General features: G+C 45.4%; 1 protein-coding gene and 1 long non-coding RNA gene across 3 annotated transcripts in view; both read right to left on the minus strand.

Moving 5' to 3' along the window:
* The window catches only part of ANKRD60 (ankyrin repeat domain 60), a 43004-nt gene extending 42147 nt beyond the window's left edge, over window positions 1-857 (minus strand). The window contains exon 1 of the mRNA XM_010841903.1: window positions 834-857. Coding sequence (XP_010840205.1) covers window positions 834-857 — 24 coding nt within the window. The remainder of the gene's footprint in view (window positions 1-833) is intronic.
* A 457-nt stretch (window positions 858-1314) lies between these two features.
* LOC104989966 overlaps window positions 1315-21516 on the minus strand; it is a 76061-nt gene continuing 55859 nt past the window's right edge. The window contains exons 4-6 of one of the 2 annotated variants that reach the window (XR_825442.1): window positions 15631-15823; window positions 6841-6950; window positions 1315-3025 (exon numbers count right to left, since the gene is read on the minus strand). This is a non-coding gene — a long non-coding RNA (uncharacterized LOC104989966). Of the gene's footprint in view, window positions 3026-6840; window positions 6951-8710; window positions 11493-15630; window positions 15824-21516 lie in introns of those variants that run through there. The other variant, XR_825443.1, reaches the window with a different exon arrangement.

Below are 21516 nucleotides of genomic sequence, written 5' to 3' on the forward strand. Positions count from 1 at the left end.
GCCCCGCCTACCCGCGGTGGGCCGATGGGCCGCAGTTAACCAAAGCGGGCTTCACGTGGACCTGGTGCAGCTTCTTGAATAAGGGGAATGGGCACGGGCGCTTCTAAAACAGTGGGGAGATTGACTGAGATCAATACAGAGGCATCACCACGAGGCGTGCGCCCCCGCACCACACCCCCAACTCCCCTTCCCAGCTGAACGTCAGGTCCTTTAAGCGGGAAAACTGTGGCCTCTTCTTGTCTGTTTAAAATACAGTCATTGCACAATTCGGGGCCAACTACCTGTAGGAATTATGCCTGAATAACGCTCTAAATCATCTCTGCATGCATCCTCTATGGAGAGCTGTAAAGTGCAGTCTTTAGTCATGCTTTAAAATCGTATTTCGAGCATAAATGAAAAAGGCAACATTGCAGAAATATGACTCCTTTCAAGCAGATCTGGATCCAACCTGACAGTGGGGGGGGGGGTAGGGGGGGTGGGGGGGGCGGGGAGGGGAGGGGAGATACTGGGCTACCCCGGAAGTGGGAGATGGACCTTCCCCAAAATTTGCAAATCTGCACTGAAATCCATCAGTGCTGAAAACGCTCTGGGATTCTTGGAGTGAGAAAGTGCCAAAGAAAACACTATGAGAAGGACAGTGAAGGACACGTCCACTTAGGGACAGTCTGAGACGGTTCTGTTGCTGAGATGCCTTTCAAAGCAGCCCTATTGGTGAGAAACCAGCTTGTGCTTTTCCATTATATTGCCAGAGGCCGAGTGCAAGTCAGATCACAGACACTCAACGCTGCATCTATGAACTAACATGTAAAGACCTAAACGGATGAGAAACCTACAGGAGACAACAGCAAGGGCAACATGAACAATTTTAGAAAAAAATCTCAGTTGTTACAAAAGAAGAATAAAATGTGAGCTTTAAACATAACTTTTTGCAGAGAAGTGACAGTCATTAAAAAAAAAACAAAACTTTGCACTGGAAAGGCATTCATATAAAACTATAGAAAATTTTAACACTTATAAACTGAAAATTTAAAGGTTAGGTTATTCATCAAAGAGTCTTGACCAGTCTCTACCACCATAGATGATTCAGCAGGCAAATCCTACCCATCACAACACAAACTTAATTTGTTTTCTTTAATGGAAAGTGAAGCTCTGCACAGAATACAAGATTCCAGCTGAATAAGTCTACATTGCTGCTGGATCAACAGATTTCAACAACACGACAATCTCAATTTCTAAGCAATAAAAAAATTAAAATTTGCTTGTTACCGAAGCAAAACAATAGCTCCATCTATTTACTCTAAGCAAGCACTGAATATGAGATAATTTTTTTTTCTCTTAATATGTAGTCTCCAATGTATTAAATCACTCTTTCCTGAAGTTGCCAAAATGCTATCTCCTGGGTTAGCAATACAATTTGAAGTTCTCATACATGTGCCTTATTTTCTTTGGCACGGTATGGATTCCTTCCTTACTTTTTAGAGTCAGCCCAGTGGAATTTGGGGGAGGGGAAAGCATCAGAAACTCAATATTAGCTCAAGAAATTTTATTTAAAAAAAAAGAAAAGAAAGATAAGAAAAAGATCCCAGGGAAGAATGGAAATAACTCATGTGCCCTTTGCAGCCCGCTCTCGGACCCCAAACAGGCTGCTCCTTCCTCCCTGCCTGTTGGCCTTTGAGAAGATAAAAATAGAAAAAAGAAAAATAACATCAGCATACATGCATGCAAAACTTAATCAGATGTTTCTAGAACCTTGAGTTATTAATTAATCAAAAACCTTTTAAATTCTAGAGCATCTTTCTCTTGGTCTAGATTTTAAAAGCACAAACTCTTAAGTCTTATGTACTTAGATTTGAAGTGTATCATAACTTAAGCCCCTACATCACTGGTGTTTGTGGCCAACTATATAGATTGATCAGAACTGTGCTTTCCTATTTTTAAGATTCTAAAGCATCAGATATAAAGTTCAAATCCATGCATCTCAGTGATCAATTTCCCTCCCATCTCTTAAACAAATGATAATATAGCCATATAAGAATGAAAATAAAAAAAAAAGAATGAAAATCTTTCTGCTTTATGTCTCTATCAAAAGCCAATATATCTCTTTATGGAAACGGTTCCTGCAAGAAGGGGAGGCGTGAGTGCCTGAGAAAAAGGTCAGAGTACAATTTATAACAAAAGTACAATATTAGAAAGAGTGCCATAAATCATGCTTTAGTAGATTTCTTTAACTATCACATCTCTCACAAGTAAAAAAAAAATGGGGCTATATTTGCAGCAACTCCAAGTAGAACATAAATTTAAATGATGTATTTGTTCTGTTCACTGATAGGAGACTAATCTTACATTAATATATTTTCTTCCCGTCAAGAGTTATTTACATATGCACAATATTTCAGTTAAAAATAAAATATAAAACCATAAACTATATTTTATGGGAAAGCATGACGGAAGCCAAATACGCAAATCTATTGAAGACGTAAAAGCTTCTAGTAAAGTACTTTATTTTTGGAGAGGGGGTAACTGGGGGTCAAATAATATCATCAGTAATAGACAAAACAAACTGCTACCAGACAGTCTGATGTCATGGAGGCTCCCACACTCAGGGATCCACCTGGTTCTACAACCTTTGCACAGACTTCCTGATCTGGCATGTAGGGGCACAGAAGCAACTCAGTGCCTGCCAGTGCCTGTCCCAGGAGCAGTCCCTGTGACCGCAGATGGAAAAGGGGTCCCTGGAGGACACAATATCAAAGTCTCAGAAACTTTTCCTCCCCAGGCAGGTATGACACCATCAGCTCCCCTTCAAGTTACGGTAAGCAGCACGTGCCAAGCTCAAAGTGACTGGCTTGCAGTGATCACAGATGGGTTAGTTCTGTTCTTGCAGCATGCCGAGGGTCTGTAACATTCCCCCGCTTTGGTTCTAGGGCAGCAAAAAAGGTAAGATCTTGGTTCTGGTCGGACAGCAAAGCCAGGACAGTCTCTTCAGAAACTCCAAGATGAGGGTTACCAGCATTTCTAAAATAAGCTAAAAAGACAAGACACGAAACTGAATCACAGGGGCCATGAACTGTGTCCTAAAACACACGCTGGTTTGGGCTGGGTTTTCTCTTTTTTAAAACCACGTCTCAGGACAATACACCGTGTTTCATAAAGCCCTTTAAAGTAGTAAAATTGCTTTAATCAAAGAGTATCTCCTAACTTGTAAACACAAACTTTTTAGAATAGGTAGGCATATTTTTAAAACTATGACTAAAAATCTTTTAATATTATCTTTTCTTCCCTCCAATACAAAAGAATCGGCAACTTAGAACACAGGAAGTGGGGGTCAGGTTGCTGGCAAGCTAGGGTACAGGATGGGAGAGAAGAGGCAAGATGGGTATATGCAGGGCAGGATTTAAGACATTTGCCTGTACCCCTGGTGCAGAATTGAACTATCTTATGTTAGGCCCTGTTCAGGCTTAAAATAACTGACTAGGTTGGGATATAAACTATTTCTGACTGACGACAAAATTAATATCATTAAAACCCAATCATAGTTAATGCTGAAATTGACTTCCTTTCATAATCTCTATGTCAGAGCTTAAAACTCATAAAAGTTTCTCTCGTTTCTAGAAGACTATGTAATGTTTTGTGTTTTAGCATATGTTTATTAAATATAAAATAGCTATCGAATTTTACTAGCCATTTTATAAGTAACATTTTATGCATAAAGTAGGGCTTCCCTGATGGCTCAGCAGGTAAAGAATCTGCCTGCAATGCAGGAAACGCAGAAAATTTGGGTTTGATCCCTGGGTCAGGAAGATTCCCTGGAGTGAGAAATGAACACCCACTCTAGAATTCTCACCTGGCGAACCCCATGGACGGAGGAACCTGGCAGGCTACAGTCCGTGGGGTTACAAAGAGTGGGATATGACACATACACATGCATAAGACATAACAATTTGTATAATAAATCTGAAGTATGCCATATCACACAATTTGCCACAGTTCCTGAAAGAGGAAAACCAGCTGCTGTCTGATGAAATTTAAAATCTGTAAGCTCAGAAAACTGGCCCAAGTACCCTTTTCCAATAGTATCTGCCTCAGAGCTTTGGCAAGCAAAACCCTCTCGTTTGGCACAGGATTTGATATGAGGCTTAAAAGGCTGGGCAGTATGTGTTCGACAGACTGGTCCATGGGGATACACTCTTTGCTCACTACTGCCTCTGATGAAAAGAAAGTCACAGCCAAAAAGTGGACATTTTTCACTAGGGGTCAGCATGCTTTTTCTAAAAACATACACTTCTGTGATTCCAAAGAAGTAATTTCAGGATCGTTTGGTCTGAGAAGTATGTGTGTGAATTTCAAAATCTCAACCACTGAATTTGGTTATTACCACTTTATAATTCACTGCCAAGCACTGGGGTCCAACTGCCCGTAACATCTGGTGGAGAAGGCAAAGGCTTTGGAGTCAGATAAGTCCTGGTTCAAAACCCAGTCTGATCACTTACTGGCTTCGTGGCCATGAGTAAGTGGTTTTACCTTTCTGGGCCTCAGTTTCCTCATCTGTACAATGCAGCAGCAACGAGAATGCAGACATCCTTGAGGAGTCTAGCATGGCGCCAAAGTAAGGGTGAGGAACCTTCACGCCCGGCATTCACCAGGCCTCAGGCTCTGAGGACAGGGGCCACGCCTGTCACGTGACAATCAAACCCCAGACCCCAATCCAGCGCCCGGCCATCTGTGCATAGGTAACAAATGCAGCTTCCGTGATAACCACCAGCATTCACCGCTGCTCTGCTTACAAAGAGTCTCACGTGTATGCTCCCAACTCGTTCTCATAGCCAGTGGTGGAAATCAGAGCAAGCCTAGTTTTACAGGTGAGTCCACTGTGACGGTGACACCCAAAGGTTCCTAATCCACAACCAGGAGCGAGGTGGGGGTTCTAAACCAGGAAAATGGGTTCTAAATCCTGAAGTTCCTCCGCCTACAGGGGAGCAATAGCAGCTGACATCTACGAGTGCCTTCCAGGTGCCTGGAGCTCTGCTGGGTAACGCGGGCGCATCTGCTCATTGAAGCCTCAGGACCATGCCAGGAGGCAGACTCCTGCCACCGAAGCCCGGTCTCACAGAAGGCAGAGAGGCAGCGCAGAGGCAGAGAGGGGGCTTTGCCCAAGACCACTCGGCAGGGAGACAGGAGACTCGGCCTTCAGACTAACCGGTTTTGACTCCAAAGGTGGCCCGGCTAACCTCCAGGTTATGCTCCCTCCCCACCTTTAAATGATAATCCACATGACCCTTGGGAGGTTCTCTTGGCTGAGTCCTCTGTCCTTCTGTATGTGTTATTGTAGGGTTTTCTAAATCTTTAATGAAAGCACACACAAGAAAATTGATTTTTCTTAGACAAAATTAGTTGGTCCCTTTTCCCTTTATTTCATTGTGGACTGTCTGAATCTCAGAAAAAAAAAAAAAAAGAATTTTAAAATAAAAGCAAATGTCTCTCTTTTACCCTTTCTCCACAAAATAGGATTTTATCTTTTTATCTTATCTTCTTGATAAAAGCCTGCAGTACCAGGCCTGTGGTTGGTGAATTTGGCACTAACCCTGCCCCAAGTTTGCCCTTCTACAAGTAAATGGCCATGGTTCCCCTGTGATAACCCCTGCAGGCCTGCGGCAGCCCCTCGTGAGTTCTTCAGTGGGGAAGGCGGGGCTGGTTCCCAGAGACAGAAAGGGGGGTCTGGGGCCAGGGTCAGGCGGAAGCCAATCCCAGCTTTTACTACACTGTTGGCAAAGCTGGGTGACAGGCACACAGGAGTTCACTATGCTCCTCCCGCTCCCTCTGTGTGCCACAGGGTATGTGCCTGAGGAAAAGTTAAAACTGTTAAAATAGCACTTTAGCAGAAAACAAACAAACAAACAAAATCATGGTTTTATACTTCCTATGTGATCCTGAGCAAGTTACTTAACCTTTTTGGGCTTCAATTCCTCCAACTAAAAACAAACTGGAAGTATATGGGCACACCGAGCTCCACACCGGGGGGACCTTCCTGTCAGCATCAGAAGCGTTGGCATTAGATGTGGGATGAGAGGCCTGACACACACAGGCGATCAAAAGTGGCAGCCACCGTCCCTAGCCAAACACAATCATGCCCGTGTTTCTGAGATGCTGGGTAGAGAGGGTGGGCTTCCCACGTGGCGCAGTGGTAAAGAACCTGCCTGCCAACGCAGGAGATGCCAGAGATGAGGGCTCCATCCCTGGGTCGGGAATATCCTCTGGAGGAGGAAATGGGAACCCACTCCAGTACTCTTGCCTGGAGAATCCCATGGACAGAGGAGCCTGGTGGGCTACAGTCCATGGGGTCGCAAAGAATATGACACGACTGAGCAACAATTAGAGAGGGCTCCCTGGGGACCTGAACTTCACCTTAAAGAGATGAAGCTGTCTCTGCCCCACTACTCTGTTCCTCACTGCCCCCACCCCCCAACTTCCCCAGAAGCAGGACCGGACATGACCGGAGCAGGGTCTGGACCTAGCCCCCACACACTGGGCAGCAGGTGCCAGGAGAGCAGGAGGTGGTTCCCACCCTGCTACGGCATCAGCACGCCGGGCACACAGCAGGTGCCCGGCTGCTACCCACAGAGGACTGCACAGAGGGGCTGCAGAACCCTGGGCAGGTTCTTTGCCTGACCAGGCTGTGGCGTGAGGGGGCCTGGTCCGCTGATCCCCAAGCTTCTGGCCAGTCCTCCAGGGCTGGGATCCTTCACCTGGTGCTGTGCGTTGACGTCACACAGGAAACGTATGCTCGTGCTGGATGCTCCCCTGGGGCCCCTGCCAACCTGACAAATGAAAGCAAATGCTTGCCTTCCGACCCACTTAGAACAGTGCCGGAACCTTATGATGAGCTCATTGATGAAATTTAACCCCAATGCACTTTCACTGTTGGAATAGAACTTCTGCAGAATTGCCACAACCTGTGAAAAATATTAGAAGAGCAAATTTAAAATGCTGCCATCTACTTGAATTATGAATACTACTCTACACGGAAACGAGACATTTTTATGCACCGTTCCACTTTTAAAATGAATTTATAAGCACGGGAGAAAGTAATTTTTGTCACAGTGATCATTAGAATACAGAGGAAAAAAGATGTTTAAATATATGGCATTTTACACACACACACACACATAAAACCCTTCATAAAAAACAGAATTTTAAAAAGGGAATGGCATTAGAAAAATGCATTATTAATCTTAAGATTCCAAATCTGAGAAAATGTCCCCTTGCTAACTAAATCATTACCTTTCAGAACATGTCATTTTTATAACATTTTAACACCATCAGAGTACCTTAGTAAATCGATATTTTCAAGTGGGTTTTTTTTTTTTTTCTCAGTGTTCAGCTGGTATAAGCTCACATAAAACAGGATCATCTTTTCTTCGCTGGAGTCTACTTACTAACTACTTTTTTTAATAAAACCGTGTTAGAGAATCAACCCAATCTATGTTTAGAAGAAAACACTAAGCCACTGTTTAAAGGGTGTGATACATAAAGTAATTTACTTACGATTTTCATACTCAGGCACACAGTTAAACCAAAGAGCTAACTTTATATTAATAAAACTATAATACAGTTTCTAATTTTAAAATAAAAGCTGCTTTCATGAGTAAATGGACAAATTAAGCCCAGATAAAATACAGGAGTTAAAATGGAAGAAACATAAATATTCCTTTTTCTAAAAATCATAAACAGAAAAGGCCATGATTCCTGACTAATTTGAAGGAGATTCACTGAACCTCAGAAACTTTATCTGCACACAACTTTAAGGCAATGTGCATTAAATGATCATAAACATAATTGGGATTATGGAGTTCCAAAATCAGTATCAACTGTCTGAAATTAAAAAGAAAATAAATTATGAAATGTGAAAAACATTATTTATCTCTTTACTCTCATTTCATCTTACAGACAAAAATAGCCGGGCGTGAGATCAACGGAAGCTGAGGGAAAATGGCTACGCAAAGAAAAGTGAAGAAAAACAAAGAAATCTTAATTCTTCATCTCTCTCACGCACACAAATCAAACCAAAAGAAAATAAGTTAGACTTTGTAAAACAGAGGTTGAGAAATTTATGAATAAGGGCTTTAATCTTTCAACTTTAGGTTATCATTTCGAAAACACATAAAACTTTTAAATATCAGATAACATAAAAATAGCCAGGACGCTGAAGTTCCCGAAGATCAGCAGATCAAGGGGAAACCAAACGAGGTTTCCCGGTCGCCGCAGCCCCGACGCTGCAGACTAACTGCTCTGCCTGAGCTCTCGGCTCGCGCTCTCGCACGAGGTCCGCTTTGGGAGAACCGAGCCGGGCTCCGCGCTCCCGGGAAAATCCATCACCCGCCGGCGGGAACAAGCCACCGCCAGAGAGCTCTCTCCAAGTGGGGAAGGGGAGAGGGGAACAGAAACAAACGGCATGATTTCCACCCTGGCAAAGGAAACGAAATTAAAGAGTGATTGCGTGGAAGTTAGAACCAGAAGCCAGGGGTGCCGATGAATACTTTCATATCAAAAAAAAAAAAAAAAGCACTGTTTTCAGAAAAATGATACCAGTATCGTGGGCACGGAACACACAATTTATATCGGTGGGCTTCGGCTTCAATAACCACCGCACAGATGTTGGCAATAACGCCGTCGGGCGAGGCTAGTCGGCTCGGCCCGGCCCGGCCCGGGAAACGGGTCCTCGCAGCCAGCACCGGCACCAGCACCGGGTCCACACCGTGCCCTCCCTGGATCGCCGGCCCCGGGAGGTGGATCAGCCGGTCCCTCGTCCCGACTCCATCCTTGGTCTCCGGCCCCCCGTTCCCGGTTCCTGCCGGCCTCCGGCCCCAACCCCACCCGGGGTCTCGGTCCTCGCATCCCCATCGGCGCCCCCGACCCGGGGGAGACGGTTCAGCCCAGCCTGAGGCGGGCCGCGCCGAGTTTCCGCATCGGCCGCTAGAGGGCGCGATGCCTTCACGGAAAAAAACGTGGGCCTGTTTTTCTCAGAAAATGCGCCGGGAACAAGGCATAATGACTCAAACCTCAATCTCTCAAATTAAGCATAATGATTAAGGATCACAGCGAAGAGAAAATCTTTTCGTTTGCCCCTGGCATCGGCCAAATCTTATCCCGAAGAGCTGCAAAATCCTGATGGATTTCTACAGGGAAGACAATTATTTGAGAGATTTCTAGTTGAGGGCAAGAAAAATGAAAACAAGAGATTACAGAAATAAATCTTGAGGAGGTGAAAACTAACACCCAAACAACACCACCACAAACAAATCTACTCAATACTGCGGAAAGCACATTCTACACCCCAGGAAGGAGAATTATTTAAGGGGACAATTTCACTCTTCTGCAATCACCAAGACCTTGAACATTCTTCTTGCCGGCACACAATGGAGTTAAATAACTCCTTCACACACAAAATGAGCCACCTTGGGGGACGTTTTTATTCAATAATCACCTCATCTGGGTTAGACTTTCTCATCTCTCTCACTGTAGCATAATTTTCTTTAGGAGCTGAAGTGTATAAACCACGCTGTGTCCTTAAACAGAGGGTTACACTCAGAATGTTCAAGAAAGCTTTGGCAAAAACTGCTCCGATTAATAGGAGAATATTGAAGAGCGAGTGATTCATCTTTTATTTGGTTCGAATAAATTGCCTTATAGAACAGCAGAACACTCTAATTCCAAAGTGACTCTCGCCCTGTCTGCCTCTGAAAATGAATGTCTCCCCGGAGACTGTGGTATTTGTAACTTAGAGCTTTGGAATTCAGTTTATCCCTTAATAAAAACATAATCTCTTTATCCAGAAGAAGACTCTTACTGCTACTTTAGAAATCAATTATAAGGTAGGGAAATTAAAAATTATTCCATCTAATTTGCCTTCTCATATCCCCGAACAGGTTTTACTTACTCTGCTAGTTCATATGGAAACCTCCAATTCCTGTTGTTATCGGTCACTACAAATTCTTGAAGCTGATAAAGATATTCTCTCCTCTTGTCTTCATGAAGCAACTAGTTTTTAAAAATTTACATATAAATAAGAATATATAATCCTCCAGAATGCCCCCCAATACTCTGTTTTCTTATAAACTTCAGGTTATACATCTGTCCCTGGCCATAGCCGTATGTCTCTCTGACGCCTGTGTCTCCATTACCCAGAGTGGCTGTGAATTAGTGCCTCCCTGACTGCTTCCAACCTTTCCCCCCTGTTTCGTGTATGTGCTTGTGTGTTTCTACACGCCCTCCACTCTTCCATCTTTCACAATTTCCAGCCTGGAAGGAAAAAAAAAACAACAAAAAACCCAGGCCTGTGTGTGCTCGGGAGATAATGCCACGCTGCTTCCCAGGGAGGAGGCGCTGCTCGCACGCTCTGTGCCCACACCAGCCAAGCAGCAGGCGCCCAGCTCTGTCAAGGGCAGCTCCCGGTCGTCTGGATGCGACTAATTAGTTTCTTGAGGTCATTTTTAAACTCTCAGTTTTACACTCATCATTCCTTTAGGAGGGGAGAAAAAAAAAGGCAAGGAGGCAATCAGCACCATCTTGCAAGAAAAACCTCTTCATGCAGAACTGAGATTGGATTTCAGCCGGGCTCTTCCCTTAGATGACCCCGGGCAAGGCACACGCCGCCCGGCAGCCCAGCTTCTCCTTTCCCGGAGTGTAATTCTCCATGGCATTAGAACTCTAAGGGACAGGGGGATTAGGAGGAAAGACAGAAAAATATTTACCCACCACTGAAAGAATGCCCACTTTAAGACTGTGGATGATACGTTTCAACTGAAGAAACCCAGACAGCTGCTTTTTTTTTTTTTTAACTGAATCTATACCTACCCAGGGTTTTAAAAAATTGTATTGAAGAGGGGAGGTTTGTTTATTGTTTTAACCCTTCTCCCTACCTTTAGAAAATCATACAGGTGTTTGAGGACTCCTATTCATACTTCATCCAGGTCCTTTAGAAATCCATTGAAGACGGGTAGCAGGTGGGCTGCTGTTAACTGATCCCCAAAGATCACAGCAAGCTCGTGGAAAGAGAAGGCCAGGGTGCACTGGACTTTCCACGGGGTGGACCACAGAAGGCAAGCAGAACTCAGTGTTATCAAGAGAGTAGGTGGCATTTCTGGAGCAAAACTGATACTGCCAAGTGCTGACCACTTAAGGCTCTATTTCATCAGAGGCCAGTAAACACGCCAACGTCGGCCACAAAAAGCACAGGTCAGTGGGCCTGGCCGCAACTTCCCCGTCTCCTAATTAGCTGTTCTGTGCCAGCCTCTGCAAAGGCTCCTTTTACCTGCACGTCGGAGGCCAGCGTCTTATATGTACCTTTCAGGCAGTGCCAGTTCTGCCGGCCCAGGGTGAGCGCCACCCCCAGGCAGGCTGCAGGAGCAGTGTTAGGCTATGTTGGTATTGACGGTCTGTGCTGCTGGGTCGGTCATGGACACACACTGATCTAGCAGGGGCTGAGGTTTTATGTCCTGGGAAATGGGAGAGAAAGGAAACCATCATGCTTGTAGGAGAGAGGGAGAATACTCACGAAAGACAAGGTGGTTGGAACTTAAATGTGAAAACAGCCAAGCAGAGACGTAAGAGGGAGGAGAGGCCTGGACCGACTTCTGGTTTTGCAGGGGGGTGAGTTTTCAACCTGGACGCAAGTTAAAGCAGGGTCGTTTCCAAACTGGTCCAGCACCATGTCACAGAGCACAGTCGAAAACATCCACGTCTGGTTAGACTGGTCCAGGAAGCTCCGGAGAATGCAAACCCTCTCCTCTTCTCCTATAACTGCCCCAGCCTCTATGGCTCGAGGCCCTCACTCTGCTCACTACTACCTTTTTCCAATGGATGGAACGCTGCCTTCTTAAGACATTACCCACTCACCTTTTCTCTATAAGGACAATGGGATTCAGTGATTACAAACCTTTAAGAGAACTTCCATAGCACAAGAAACTAGCCATGAGGTAGAACAAAACCAAACATGATTCAACAAAGGAAGTTGTCAAAAAGTTTTCAGACCGAAAAAAAAAGGACTTAAATGGTTTGCATAAATAGACATTAAACATTAATGTATACGTGTCAAATTCTTTTCTCATACTTCATTTTGTTTTATTAAGATACCATTCTAGATTGTTCAGAATACTTTAAACACTACTTGAGAATTTACTTTTTTTTCAGTTGGAGAGGAAATATTAGCAACAGAGATTATGAACTAAGATATGTCATTAATATTGATGGAAGAAAAACATTTGGCTCCAACAGCCATTCTTAAATTTAACTTCCAGATAATGTAAAATTTTGAGTTGCTTTTCTTGTCAAGGAACAAACCTGTAATTTAGATTTATTCTCTTCGAAGGGACTGGGGCCCATCACCCCACTGCCAGGTCCGCCTGGACCCTGCAGACAGAGTGGGCAGGTTAGCAACACAGTCCAAAGGAGGAAGCCGCCCTACTGCTGCCCCTTCAAAGAACCCTCTTTCAAGGCCAGAAATGACTTCTGCAAACCAAGGCCAGAGCTCCCCCTGAAGTCAGTGGCATTTCTCTAGATGCAAAAAAATACATTTGCAAGCTTATATTTGATATCGCACAGGTCACTCACTGAAGGTGCATCTTACATTCAAGGCTGCTTGAGGCTCTTACAAAAGACAGGCTCCCGTTGGTGGGTACCAACAACCTGAGTCTGCATTCACCCTTCTTTAAGCCCCAGGATCCCCGGGATGGCTAACTGATCAACAGTCACACGTTTAAAGCATAGACCACTCCAGAAGGCAGAACAAGGTTTGTAGGAAATGGTGATCAGTACCCCCAGCGTTTCTCAGGAATGGGAGAGTGCCTCCCGGCTGGACTCCAGAGAGAGAGCGTGGACAGTGAAGGGGAGGACCCATTTAATCTGAGTGAAAAGACACGGCTGATAAAAGAGTATTTACTTAGGAAACTGTTCTCAATTTTCACATGTACAAACACCTCTAATGTTTGCTGATGAACCTTTACATTAGGTTAACAATTAAAATGAGCAGGACCATCCGGCGGTGACATATTGGTCTCTGATCATTGATTAACTGAGATGGACCTGACCTTCTCCTTCAACCATAACATGGATTTTCCTACTTGCACTTGAAATGTCATACTGTCGACTAGCTTAATGGATTCTGACAAATCAGCTCAATATATGATCCGGGAAAGTCGATTAATACACCAATAGATGCTTCGCTTGCTCTGAGGCATACTACCAGAACTTTCAATTCCCAAGGTTTTCACTGAAATGTACCGCTCATCTTAATAGAGGGACATGATAAAACAGAAAATATTTTGATGTGATAACCTAAGACCTCAATTTCTCCAAGTTAATAAATTCACAGAGATTAATAAATAATAGATCATTTCTCTTCCTCCAGGAATTAATTTTATTCCCAAGTCTTCGGTGCCATCATTACACACAGAACTTACTCCTGGAGCCAAGTTAAGGTTTAAGTAAACCACCCCAAGTCAAAGCAACCCCAGAAGGAGCTGGGAGGTCATTTCCCCAGAAAATCACCAGGCAGTCAAAAAGAGACAAGTGGGAAGAACAAGACCCTCTTTCCCCGGGACAGCTCTGGATTGAGTCGGTGCACAAAGATGGTAGAAGGGGGAGCTGGACCAGGGTCAACACAAGGGCTGAGGGAACCAGTCTCCCAGCTTCACCTCCTCTTCTGCCTCATTACTTAAGCTCTTTGAGGTTTTTTTGTTTGTTTGTTTTTTCTTCTTTTGCAACTAGAAGCATCCTGACTGACCCCTTAGGAAACCAAGGGTCAAGTTCAAGCTGCCTGACATACCTCAGGATAAACCAAAGCCCAGCTATGCAGACCCTTCAAGATCCATCACTCAAGAACACCAGCTTGGAAGTGTCTGTTCTTTCGTTTCTGTTTTCATGCCCATGTATGACAAAGAAGCCCAAAGAGTACCACGTCTCCCACCAAGATATACATGACCACACCTTTCCACTTAACACAGATGGTTTTTATACTCCAGGCAACAAGGGTAACAATATGAGCTTTCTTGCCTATTTTTTGAAACCAATCAGCAAAACAGGATATCATCTCATCCCTTACTAGTCAAAGGCAACCTTAACGAATTCTTAAACATTTAGGATTTGGACCGTTGTCATTCGTCTTTTGTTTTGCTTTACTGGAGTGAACCAATGGGGGTAAAGGGAGGTGATAAGTTAGTTTAATCATGAAAACCAAAATATAAACTGTGAGAATGGACAAACAATTGGTACTCTGGCCCTGGAGACCACAATTTTGAAGATTGCCCATCACAGCCCATACAAATGAAAGAGTACCAACACGCCATGACTTTATGAGCACAGATTCCTCGCTGATTTTAATTCGATAGGCTTACCATTACCTGGGAAGGACCCCAGCTCAAGGGGGTCCGTGTGCAAGCTTAGCAGGAATTAGGAAGGCATCAGAGCCTCGAACCACAAGCAAGCTGGAAAGCTGGAGAAACTTAAGGTGAGAAATAAACGCCAAATCATATGATATAGTTTATGTGTAGAATTTAAACAAAAAGGTACAAATGAACCTCTTTACAAAATGGAAGTAGAGTCATGGATGTAGAAAACAAACATAGGGTGGCCAGGAGACAAGGCAGGGGGAGGGGTAAACTGGGAGACTGGGGTTGATATAGACACACTACTATAGGTAACTAGCGACGATCCGCTGTGTAACACTGGGAGCTCGACTCAGTACTCTCTAATGGCCTACGTGGGAAAGGAATCTAAAAACTAGCGGATATGCCTATATGTGAAACCGATTCACTTTGCTGTACATCTGAAACTAACACACTGCACAGCAACTATGTTAGCTGCTCATTCATTTCCTACTCTTTGTGACCCTCATGGACTGTAGCCCACCAGACTCCTCTGTCCATGGAATTCTCTAGGCAAGAATACTGGAGTAGGTTGCCTTCTCCAGGGGATCTTCACAACCCAGGAATCGAACCTGGGTCTCCTGCATTGCAGGCAGATTCTTTACCACCTGAGCTACCAGGCCAATAATTTTTTTTTTTTTTTTTAAAGAAAGAAGTGCTGGGCTTCCTCCTTGTCCTAGACGTGGAGTCCAGGTCTCACCTGGGCTGGCTTCAGACTAGAGGAGAAAAAGTGATGAGCTACTGGCTTTTCAAAATCTCTCCCCCAAAAACAGCATCCACCACCCATCCTGAGCAGCCAGGTGTGAGAGGAGGCCCACAGGACAGGCTGGAGGTGACACACAGCTTGAAGGCTGCTGTCAACTTTACATTCTAGGAGCTGCATGAACTCAACTTCCTCTCATCACTGAAAGATGTGAATGTCGGTCAGCGGTGAGATGGAGCCTTAAGACATTTAATTCCCCCCAAAGAAGCAGGTCTCGTCATCTCTGGGGAGGGGGGAAGGCGCTTTTGGTCTCCCACCTCTGTTTTGTGGAGGAGAGTCAGTGTTATCAATCACCCCATTGATTGGTTGTCTAGTTATCCAACACATGACCTTAAGAATAAAATTAAATTTGCCATTTATCATCTCTGCCAGGATATATTAATAAAAGAAAATGCGGCTTTGTGATTTCTGTCACATCCTCAGTGACAGAGGGACAGAGCAGAGACTTACCGTGCTTGCTAATATCCTGGCTGCGGAAAGCTCGCCCCACGGTGGTGAGGTCAGCTGGGGCCCTGGCTGTCAGGGGCAGGGATGGGACCTGTCATGGACACTTCACTTGGCCCTTCTCTTGGCTGGTGCTAGGCCTTGTTCACAGAGTCAGGCTGGGCAGCTCTCCGTGCAGCTGATAATCCCTGAACTTGAGCTGCAGGAAGAGAAGTTTCGAGAATTTTAATAACTGGATTTGGCTTTACAATAAGACAGGCTGGATGCAAACGTGCTGCACAAGCACAGCACCCCCACCCCACCTCCCGGCCCCCGCACGAGCTCTCGCTGAGATGCTGAGGTTTACAGACATTAACTTTATTCCAGCTAAACACCAACCATGCACAGAGCATCAAACCTGAAGTCGAAAAGCCTCAACTGGGAAAATCAGAGTTTAACTTCATCATCTTTCACAGAAAGACAACACAGTGTCCCGAACACCGCTGTCTGGGAGGCCCAGAAGCACAGTGGGCGGGGGTCCCCCATTTATAAAGTGGACAGCTGCTGGCCCTGCCACACACGCATGCACATGCATGAGCTGAGGCGATCTTCATGGATGGCTGAAGACCTCGCTCCCAAGCCCCCAGGGCTACTCGCTCTTTCTATCCTCGACTTGACAACCTGAGGCTATCCTAACAGTGAAGATGACATATTTCACGTGCCTTTCTATAAAAACCAACTCATGTTTCCAAGGCCCCGGCTCCACACACATAGCACTCCCTGCATCCTGTTTTCCACCAGTCAAATCCCAGACAGTCAATGAAATATTTGGAGCTTGCAAAGACCACACCCCGCCATGGCTAGGGCACAAATCCCCAACGTGGGGTTTCTTTCTGAATCTTTGGGGTCCCAGATCCCTTTGAGCACTGATGAAAGTTGTGGGTCCTTTCTCACAAAGAGATTAAGTCCGCATCTGCATGCAGGATTTCACAAATGCTTTGGGGAAACTGGAGGAAACCTCTGAACTCATCCCTGACTTCTCGAGATGATAGACTCCTGGCCATTGCCTACAGCCCGCCTCACATGTCAGCTGCTCTGCCAGGTCTTCTCCCAGACCCTTCCTCTGCCCCCAGGAGGGATGGCTTCCTGGCCTGTGCACCGGCCCCTGCCCCAGCCCCTGACACTCCCTATGCAGGGGATTGTATCCACAATCCCCTCAACCAGGCCATAAGGGCCTTGTGTGTCTGTCATCACAGCCTCAGCACCCAGTCCAGGTCCAGGCACTGAATAACTCAGCTTTAGAAATGCATTTTCCAAGAACAGACCTTTGTCTATAACTATTAGGAGCGATATGTTACATGTGCTTGATCCTTCAGCAAACGCTGAGTTAATTTCCTTTATGAATTTAAAGACACAGAATAATCACAGGGCTAACTGGATTTTCACATTTCCTTTCCCGAAAGGCTTCACAAATCTTTGCCTGGCAACAGCAGCAAGTGTTGTTTTTTTTTTCCAGTTTCCCCAACTCAGGGAAGAATACAAATCTAGCCGTGTTTAGAGAAAGAAGAGGCGTGATGATGGATATGGACCGCAGGGCCTGGCTCCCAGATCAGACACTCTGTGGGAACACTAGTCACGGCATGAAAAATACCCCAGAGAAGAAGTTGTACTTTTCCTGGCTGCACAAAGGCAAACATCTTCAGCTTTAGGTGAGGGCTGAGTTAACAGGCTCTGAAAGGGGCACTGTCCTTAGCTGTTCATAACTAGAAAGGGCATTGTCACACAGGAAGTGACAGAACCGGGTCCAAGGAGCTAATGAAATTTCCACTGCTTAGGACGTGCCTGAGAACTGCCTGCTTTTACCTGAAAGCCAGCTCCAGTTTTGCAGGCATGGCTGAAAAGCAAGGAGGTGAAACCCCTGCTGGGACCTGCACAGTGGGATCCCCGGGGTGACGGCAGTGAGGAAAGACTGAGCCAGGCTCCCCCTGCACTACCCTCCCCGGGGGGGACATAAGGGAACGCACATACAGAGAAAGATGCAGTTTTCTCTCATCACAATGGACAACAGTTATCTTGAATGCCTGGATCATGCATCATGTGCTCTTGCAAGCTATCCAGAACTCTCTGGATTCCGCTCCTGGCCACATAGCCCCTGTGCATGGCCCCGGGTGAAATCCCGCCTTCCTCCCATGGCCAGCCTCACTCAGCAGCAGCTCTAAGTCCTTGCTTGTGTCAGGGAGAGGAGTTTGCCAATAAAAGGAAATTATTGAAAGCATCTTCAGGACACTCTGGGTAGGCCCAGGAATCCGGTCGAGGAGGGCCATGGATGGGGAGGTCGTTAACACTGGGGAGCTTTGTGGCCTCTGGGGGAAGACTGGTCAGCTCGGCTCCAGCCAAGACAGAGTTCTCCACCAGGCCATCAGAGGAGCTACTGACACGTGGGAAGGTGCTGGTGTCTGTGGACAGGCAAAGACAGAGTTCTCTGGGCAGAGCTGGCTCTGTCTGGCCTGGCTGTGCTGAAGTACGTTAAATTGAGGGAAGCAAGTTTTTAGCGCCGTACAACAGACTGGAGATTGAGGGCATGAGGAGAAGGGGGTGACAGAGGATGAGATGGTTGGATGGCATCATCGACTTAATGGACATGAGTTTAAGCAAGCTCTGGGAGATAGTGAGGGACAGGGAAGCCTGGTGCACTGCAGTCCATGGGGACGCGAAGAATTGGACACGACTGAGCAACTGAACAACAAACAACAGCAGACTGGAAGGAAATTGGGAAAAGGTGAGGCCCACGTCCTCACAAGCCAGTCCTCCCATCTACCTGGAGACCCAACCTCTCAGGTCTCCTGGGGCCAGAAGATACTAACCTCACAGAGAACAAGAGGCCCAGTCAGTACCCTCGGACCCACGGGGGGTACTTTGTGCACTGAAAAAGGCACAGGAAGGTGCAGCCAACCCCTCCACCGTGCCCAAGTGGTGCATGAGCCCTGGCTTCGGTGCGCTGGCACCCCCCGGCATGGCAAGACTTCTTGCACTTACTGCTCATCAGTCCCTCCACCAGGGGGCAGGCGTTAGAAAATAAAAGGTGTGGGAGCTGGTAAGACCTGGCTACTCATGAGCCAGTTGGAAAGTCTTGATGAGGAAGACATGGCGCCCCAGGCCTGACCTTCAGCAAGAACTCAGTGAATCTTGGTGAAGAAAGGTGGAGGGAAGGATCCACCATCCCTACAGAGCATCCATACTACCTGAGATGTGAGTTACCTCCTCTCACACTGCTGAGTAACATTAACACTGGAGAGATGCTTGTGAACCATCTCGAATGGTCTGCTTAGAGTGTATCCATCATCTTCAGAGGGAAGACAAAAAAAAAAAACAAAACCCAAGATCAATCACTAGAATATACAAGAAATACAGTGTAGGGCCGACAAACAGAGGGTCAGGAATGTCCCCTTCATGTGCATGTAAAATCCTATGGCACAAAAGTCTATTTGGGAGACTTCACATTTTCCCTGTGTGAATTGTCCAAAGAACTTCATTAATCAAATGGTAAAAGAAAATTTTCTTTATAGGTTATTTAATCACTACTCTCAATGAATATTTTATCTAAATTTAGGAGACAGTAGCTTCATTATTTATAACCCAGTAGTCATGTTTCAAAATCATTATTGCAATTACTTTTTGCTTCTTTACATAATTAAAGCTCTAATATTCCATCTTGCCCAGAAGGTCACTGTTACTAAAACTCCAGACGAGATAATTGCTAGAATTTTAGGTGGACGCTTGAGGTGAATCGGGGACCCTGATAATTATCCGGCTGAAACTCACCAGGCGGAGGCTGTGTCCCCACAGCCGCCTGCACCTGGTAGCCCAGGCTGATGTCTGAGTCCGAACCTGGAGCCAGTGGTCAGATGTTCAAGGTACCATCTTCCTGAATATAGAGGCCAGCCCTGGAGGGCTGTTTGGCAAAGTGGACATGAAGGGGCCCAGGGACTGGAAGGCAGCCTGGAGCACCTGCAGCCAGAGAGGGCTCAGCGGGTACGGGGTCTGATTCACTTGATTCCAGGTGGGACAGATGGCTAACCACCAGACAACTCGCTGTCCACCAAATCATGTCTCAGCAGGTGTTTTGCTTTCTAAAAGCAGTCCCTCAGTTCCAAATAAACTATTTTTCAATAGAAAATCAGGAAAACTGTAGTACCATCATGCAGTTTGTATGCTTCCAGAATATTAATTCCATATCAAATAATTCCAGACTTTGTAAAGCATGTGAACAGCACTTATTAATCACTGTGGGCATGTTTATGACTGTAACAGAAAAGGTAACTTGGCGGTTACAGTTTTCTCCTCATTTTCATTTCTGGAATATTTGTTTGCTACCAACACTCCAGCCTTCTGAGATGTCAGGTACCCTAATAATCCTCACAAAGTCTAAATAAGCTGGTCCATTACTGAAAAGACACGGGACACAGTGACAAGTCCAGAGGCCATGCTGAGGCCTCAGAGTGGCCACACTCACCCATCGGCAGGGGTCACTGATCAGTGTGATGAAAAGGGGCCAGAGTCTGGACCTGCAGACCTCAGAGGACGTGTTGTGGGCCACGGCCAGGAAGCACTCAGCACAGGCTTTGCGCATCCCCCACATGCTGTCCGTGCAGAGCTCAAAAAACTTCGGGAGCTACCAAAGCCAACAGAACTGTGCTGCTCTGACTCAGCCATCCTGAGCAAGGGCAGGCCTGACTCAGTGATGCCGTGGAGGCAGAGCTGTAAGTTAAGGGTGCAGAAAAGGGAACCAGATATGAGTCCAAAAGGAAGCATCGGAAACAAACAGAAATAATGAGAAGTAACTTCCTTTACCCCTTAATTCTAGCAAATGACCTGGTTAAATCCAACAAGATAAATACAGAAAAGCTCCCAAAGGCTGAATGACTGGTATCTGTTATATGAATTATAGAGAACAATTGTGGATGGCTTTGAAGTTCTGGATTCCCCAAGCAGCACATCCACCAAGGTAAGATGGTCTTTGGGGATGTTTTAGTCATAAGTGAAAGTGTTAGTCGCTCAGTCACGTCCGACTCCTTGCAACCCCCATAGACTATAGCCCACCAGGCTCCTCTGTCCATGGAATTTTACAGGCAAGAATACTGGAGTGGGTTGCCATTCCCTTCTCCAGGGGATCTTCCCCACCCAAGGATCAAACCCGGGTTTACCTGCATTGCAGGCAGGTTTGTTTTGGTTTTTTTTTTTTTTTTATGTCTGAGCCACAGTCTTCCTTTTAGTCATAGAGGGCAGACTGTTAAAACCTGATAGTAATGCAAACTGTTCCTGTTCATAGAAGGCAAGCTGGGAGTGATGGAATGCAATGGGTTATCATCACCCTGGATATGGATGGTGGTGAGTCAATTTACAAGTTCACGTCGGTCCTCCTCAGTGTGACTGTGAATATATGGCACTTCAGTTAAGCTAGTTGTTGGATCTTACTGGTTCCTTCACTAATCGATGTAGTCAATAAACGCTCTGACCTGTGTTCATCTTATATCTGTATGGCGGTCATGATTATGACCTCTTTTTAAATTTACCCTTTAAAAATAAGGCTTTGTTTTTAATATCCTTAGGTAAAATAATTAGCCAAAATGCTTCACAAATAGAAACATACGATCGTGGAAATTTCCACTTACAGAAGGATTAGTATGTTGGTCACTGCTCTTCTCCTGTCTGCTATAGGAGATAACGTTGTGTGTTCATGGCAACAGCCCACTAAAAATTATTTCAGAATTATGTTGAATGGCTATAGTTTAAATAGAACAAAATGAGCTTCTAAACTTAAATTTAAAAATCAACTTAAAGATGATACTTTTTGAGGTTAATTCAAACCATCCAGGTATTACGCCCTGTCACATAAAAGTGGCAAGTGCTTAC

This window comes from Bison bison, unplaced genomic scaffold (genome assembly GCF_000754665.1).
Source record: "Bison bison bison isolate TAMUID 2011002044 unplaced genomic scaffold, Bison_UMD1.0 scf7180017864167, whole genome shotgun sequence".
Taxonomy (NCBI): Eukaryota; Metazoa; Chordata; class Mammalia; order Artiodactyla; family Bovidae; genus Bison; species Bison bison.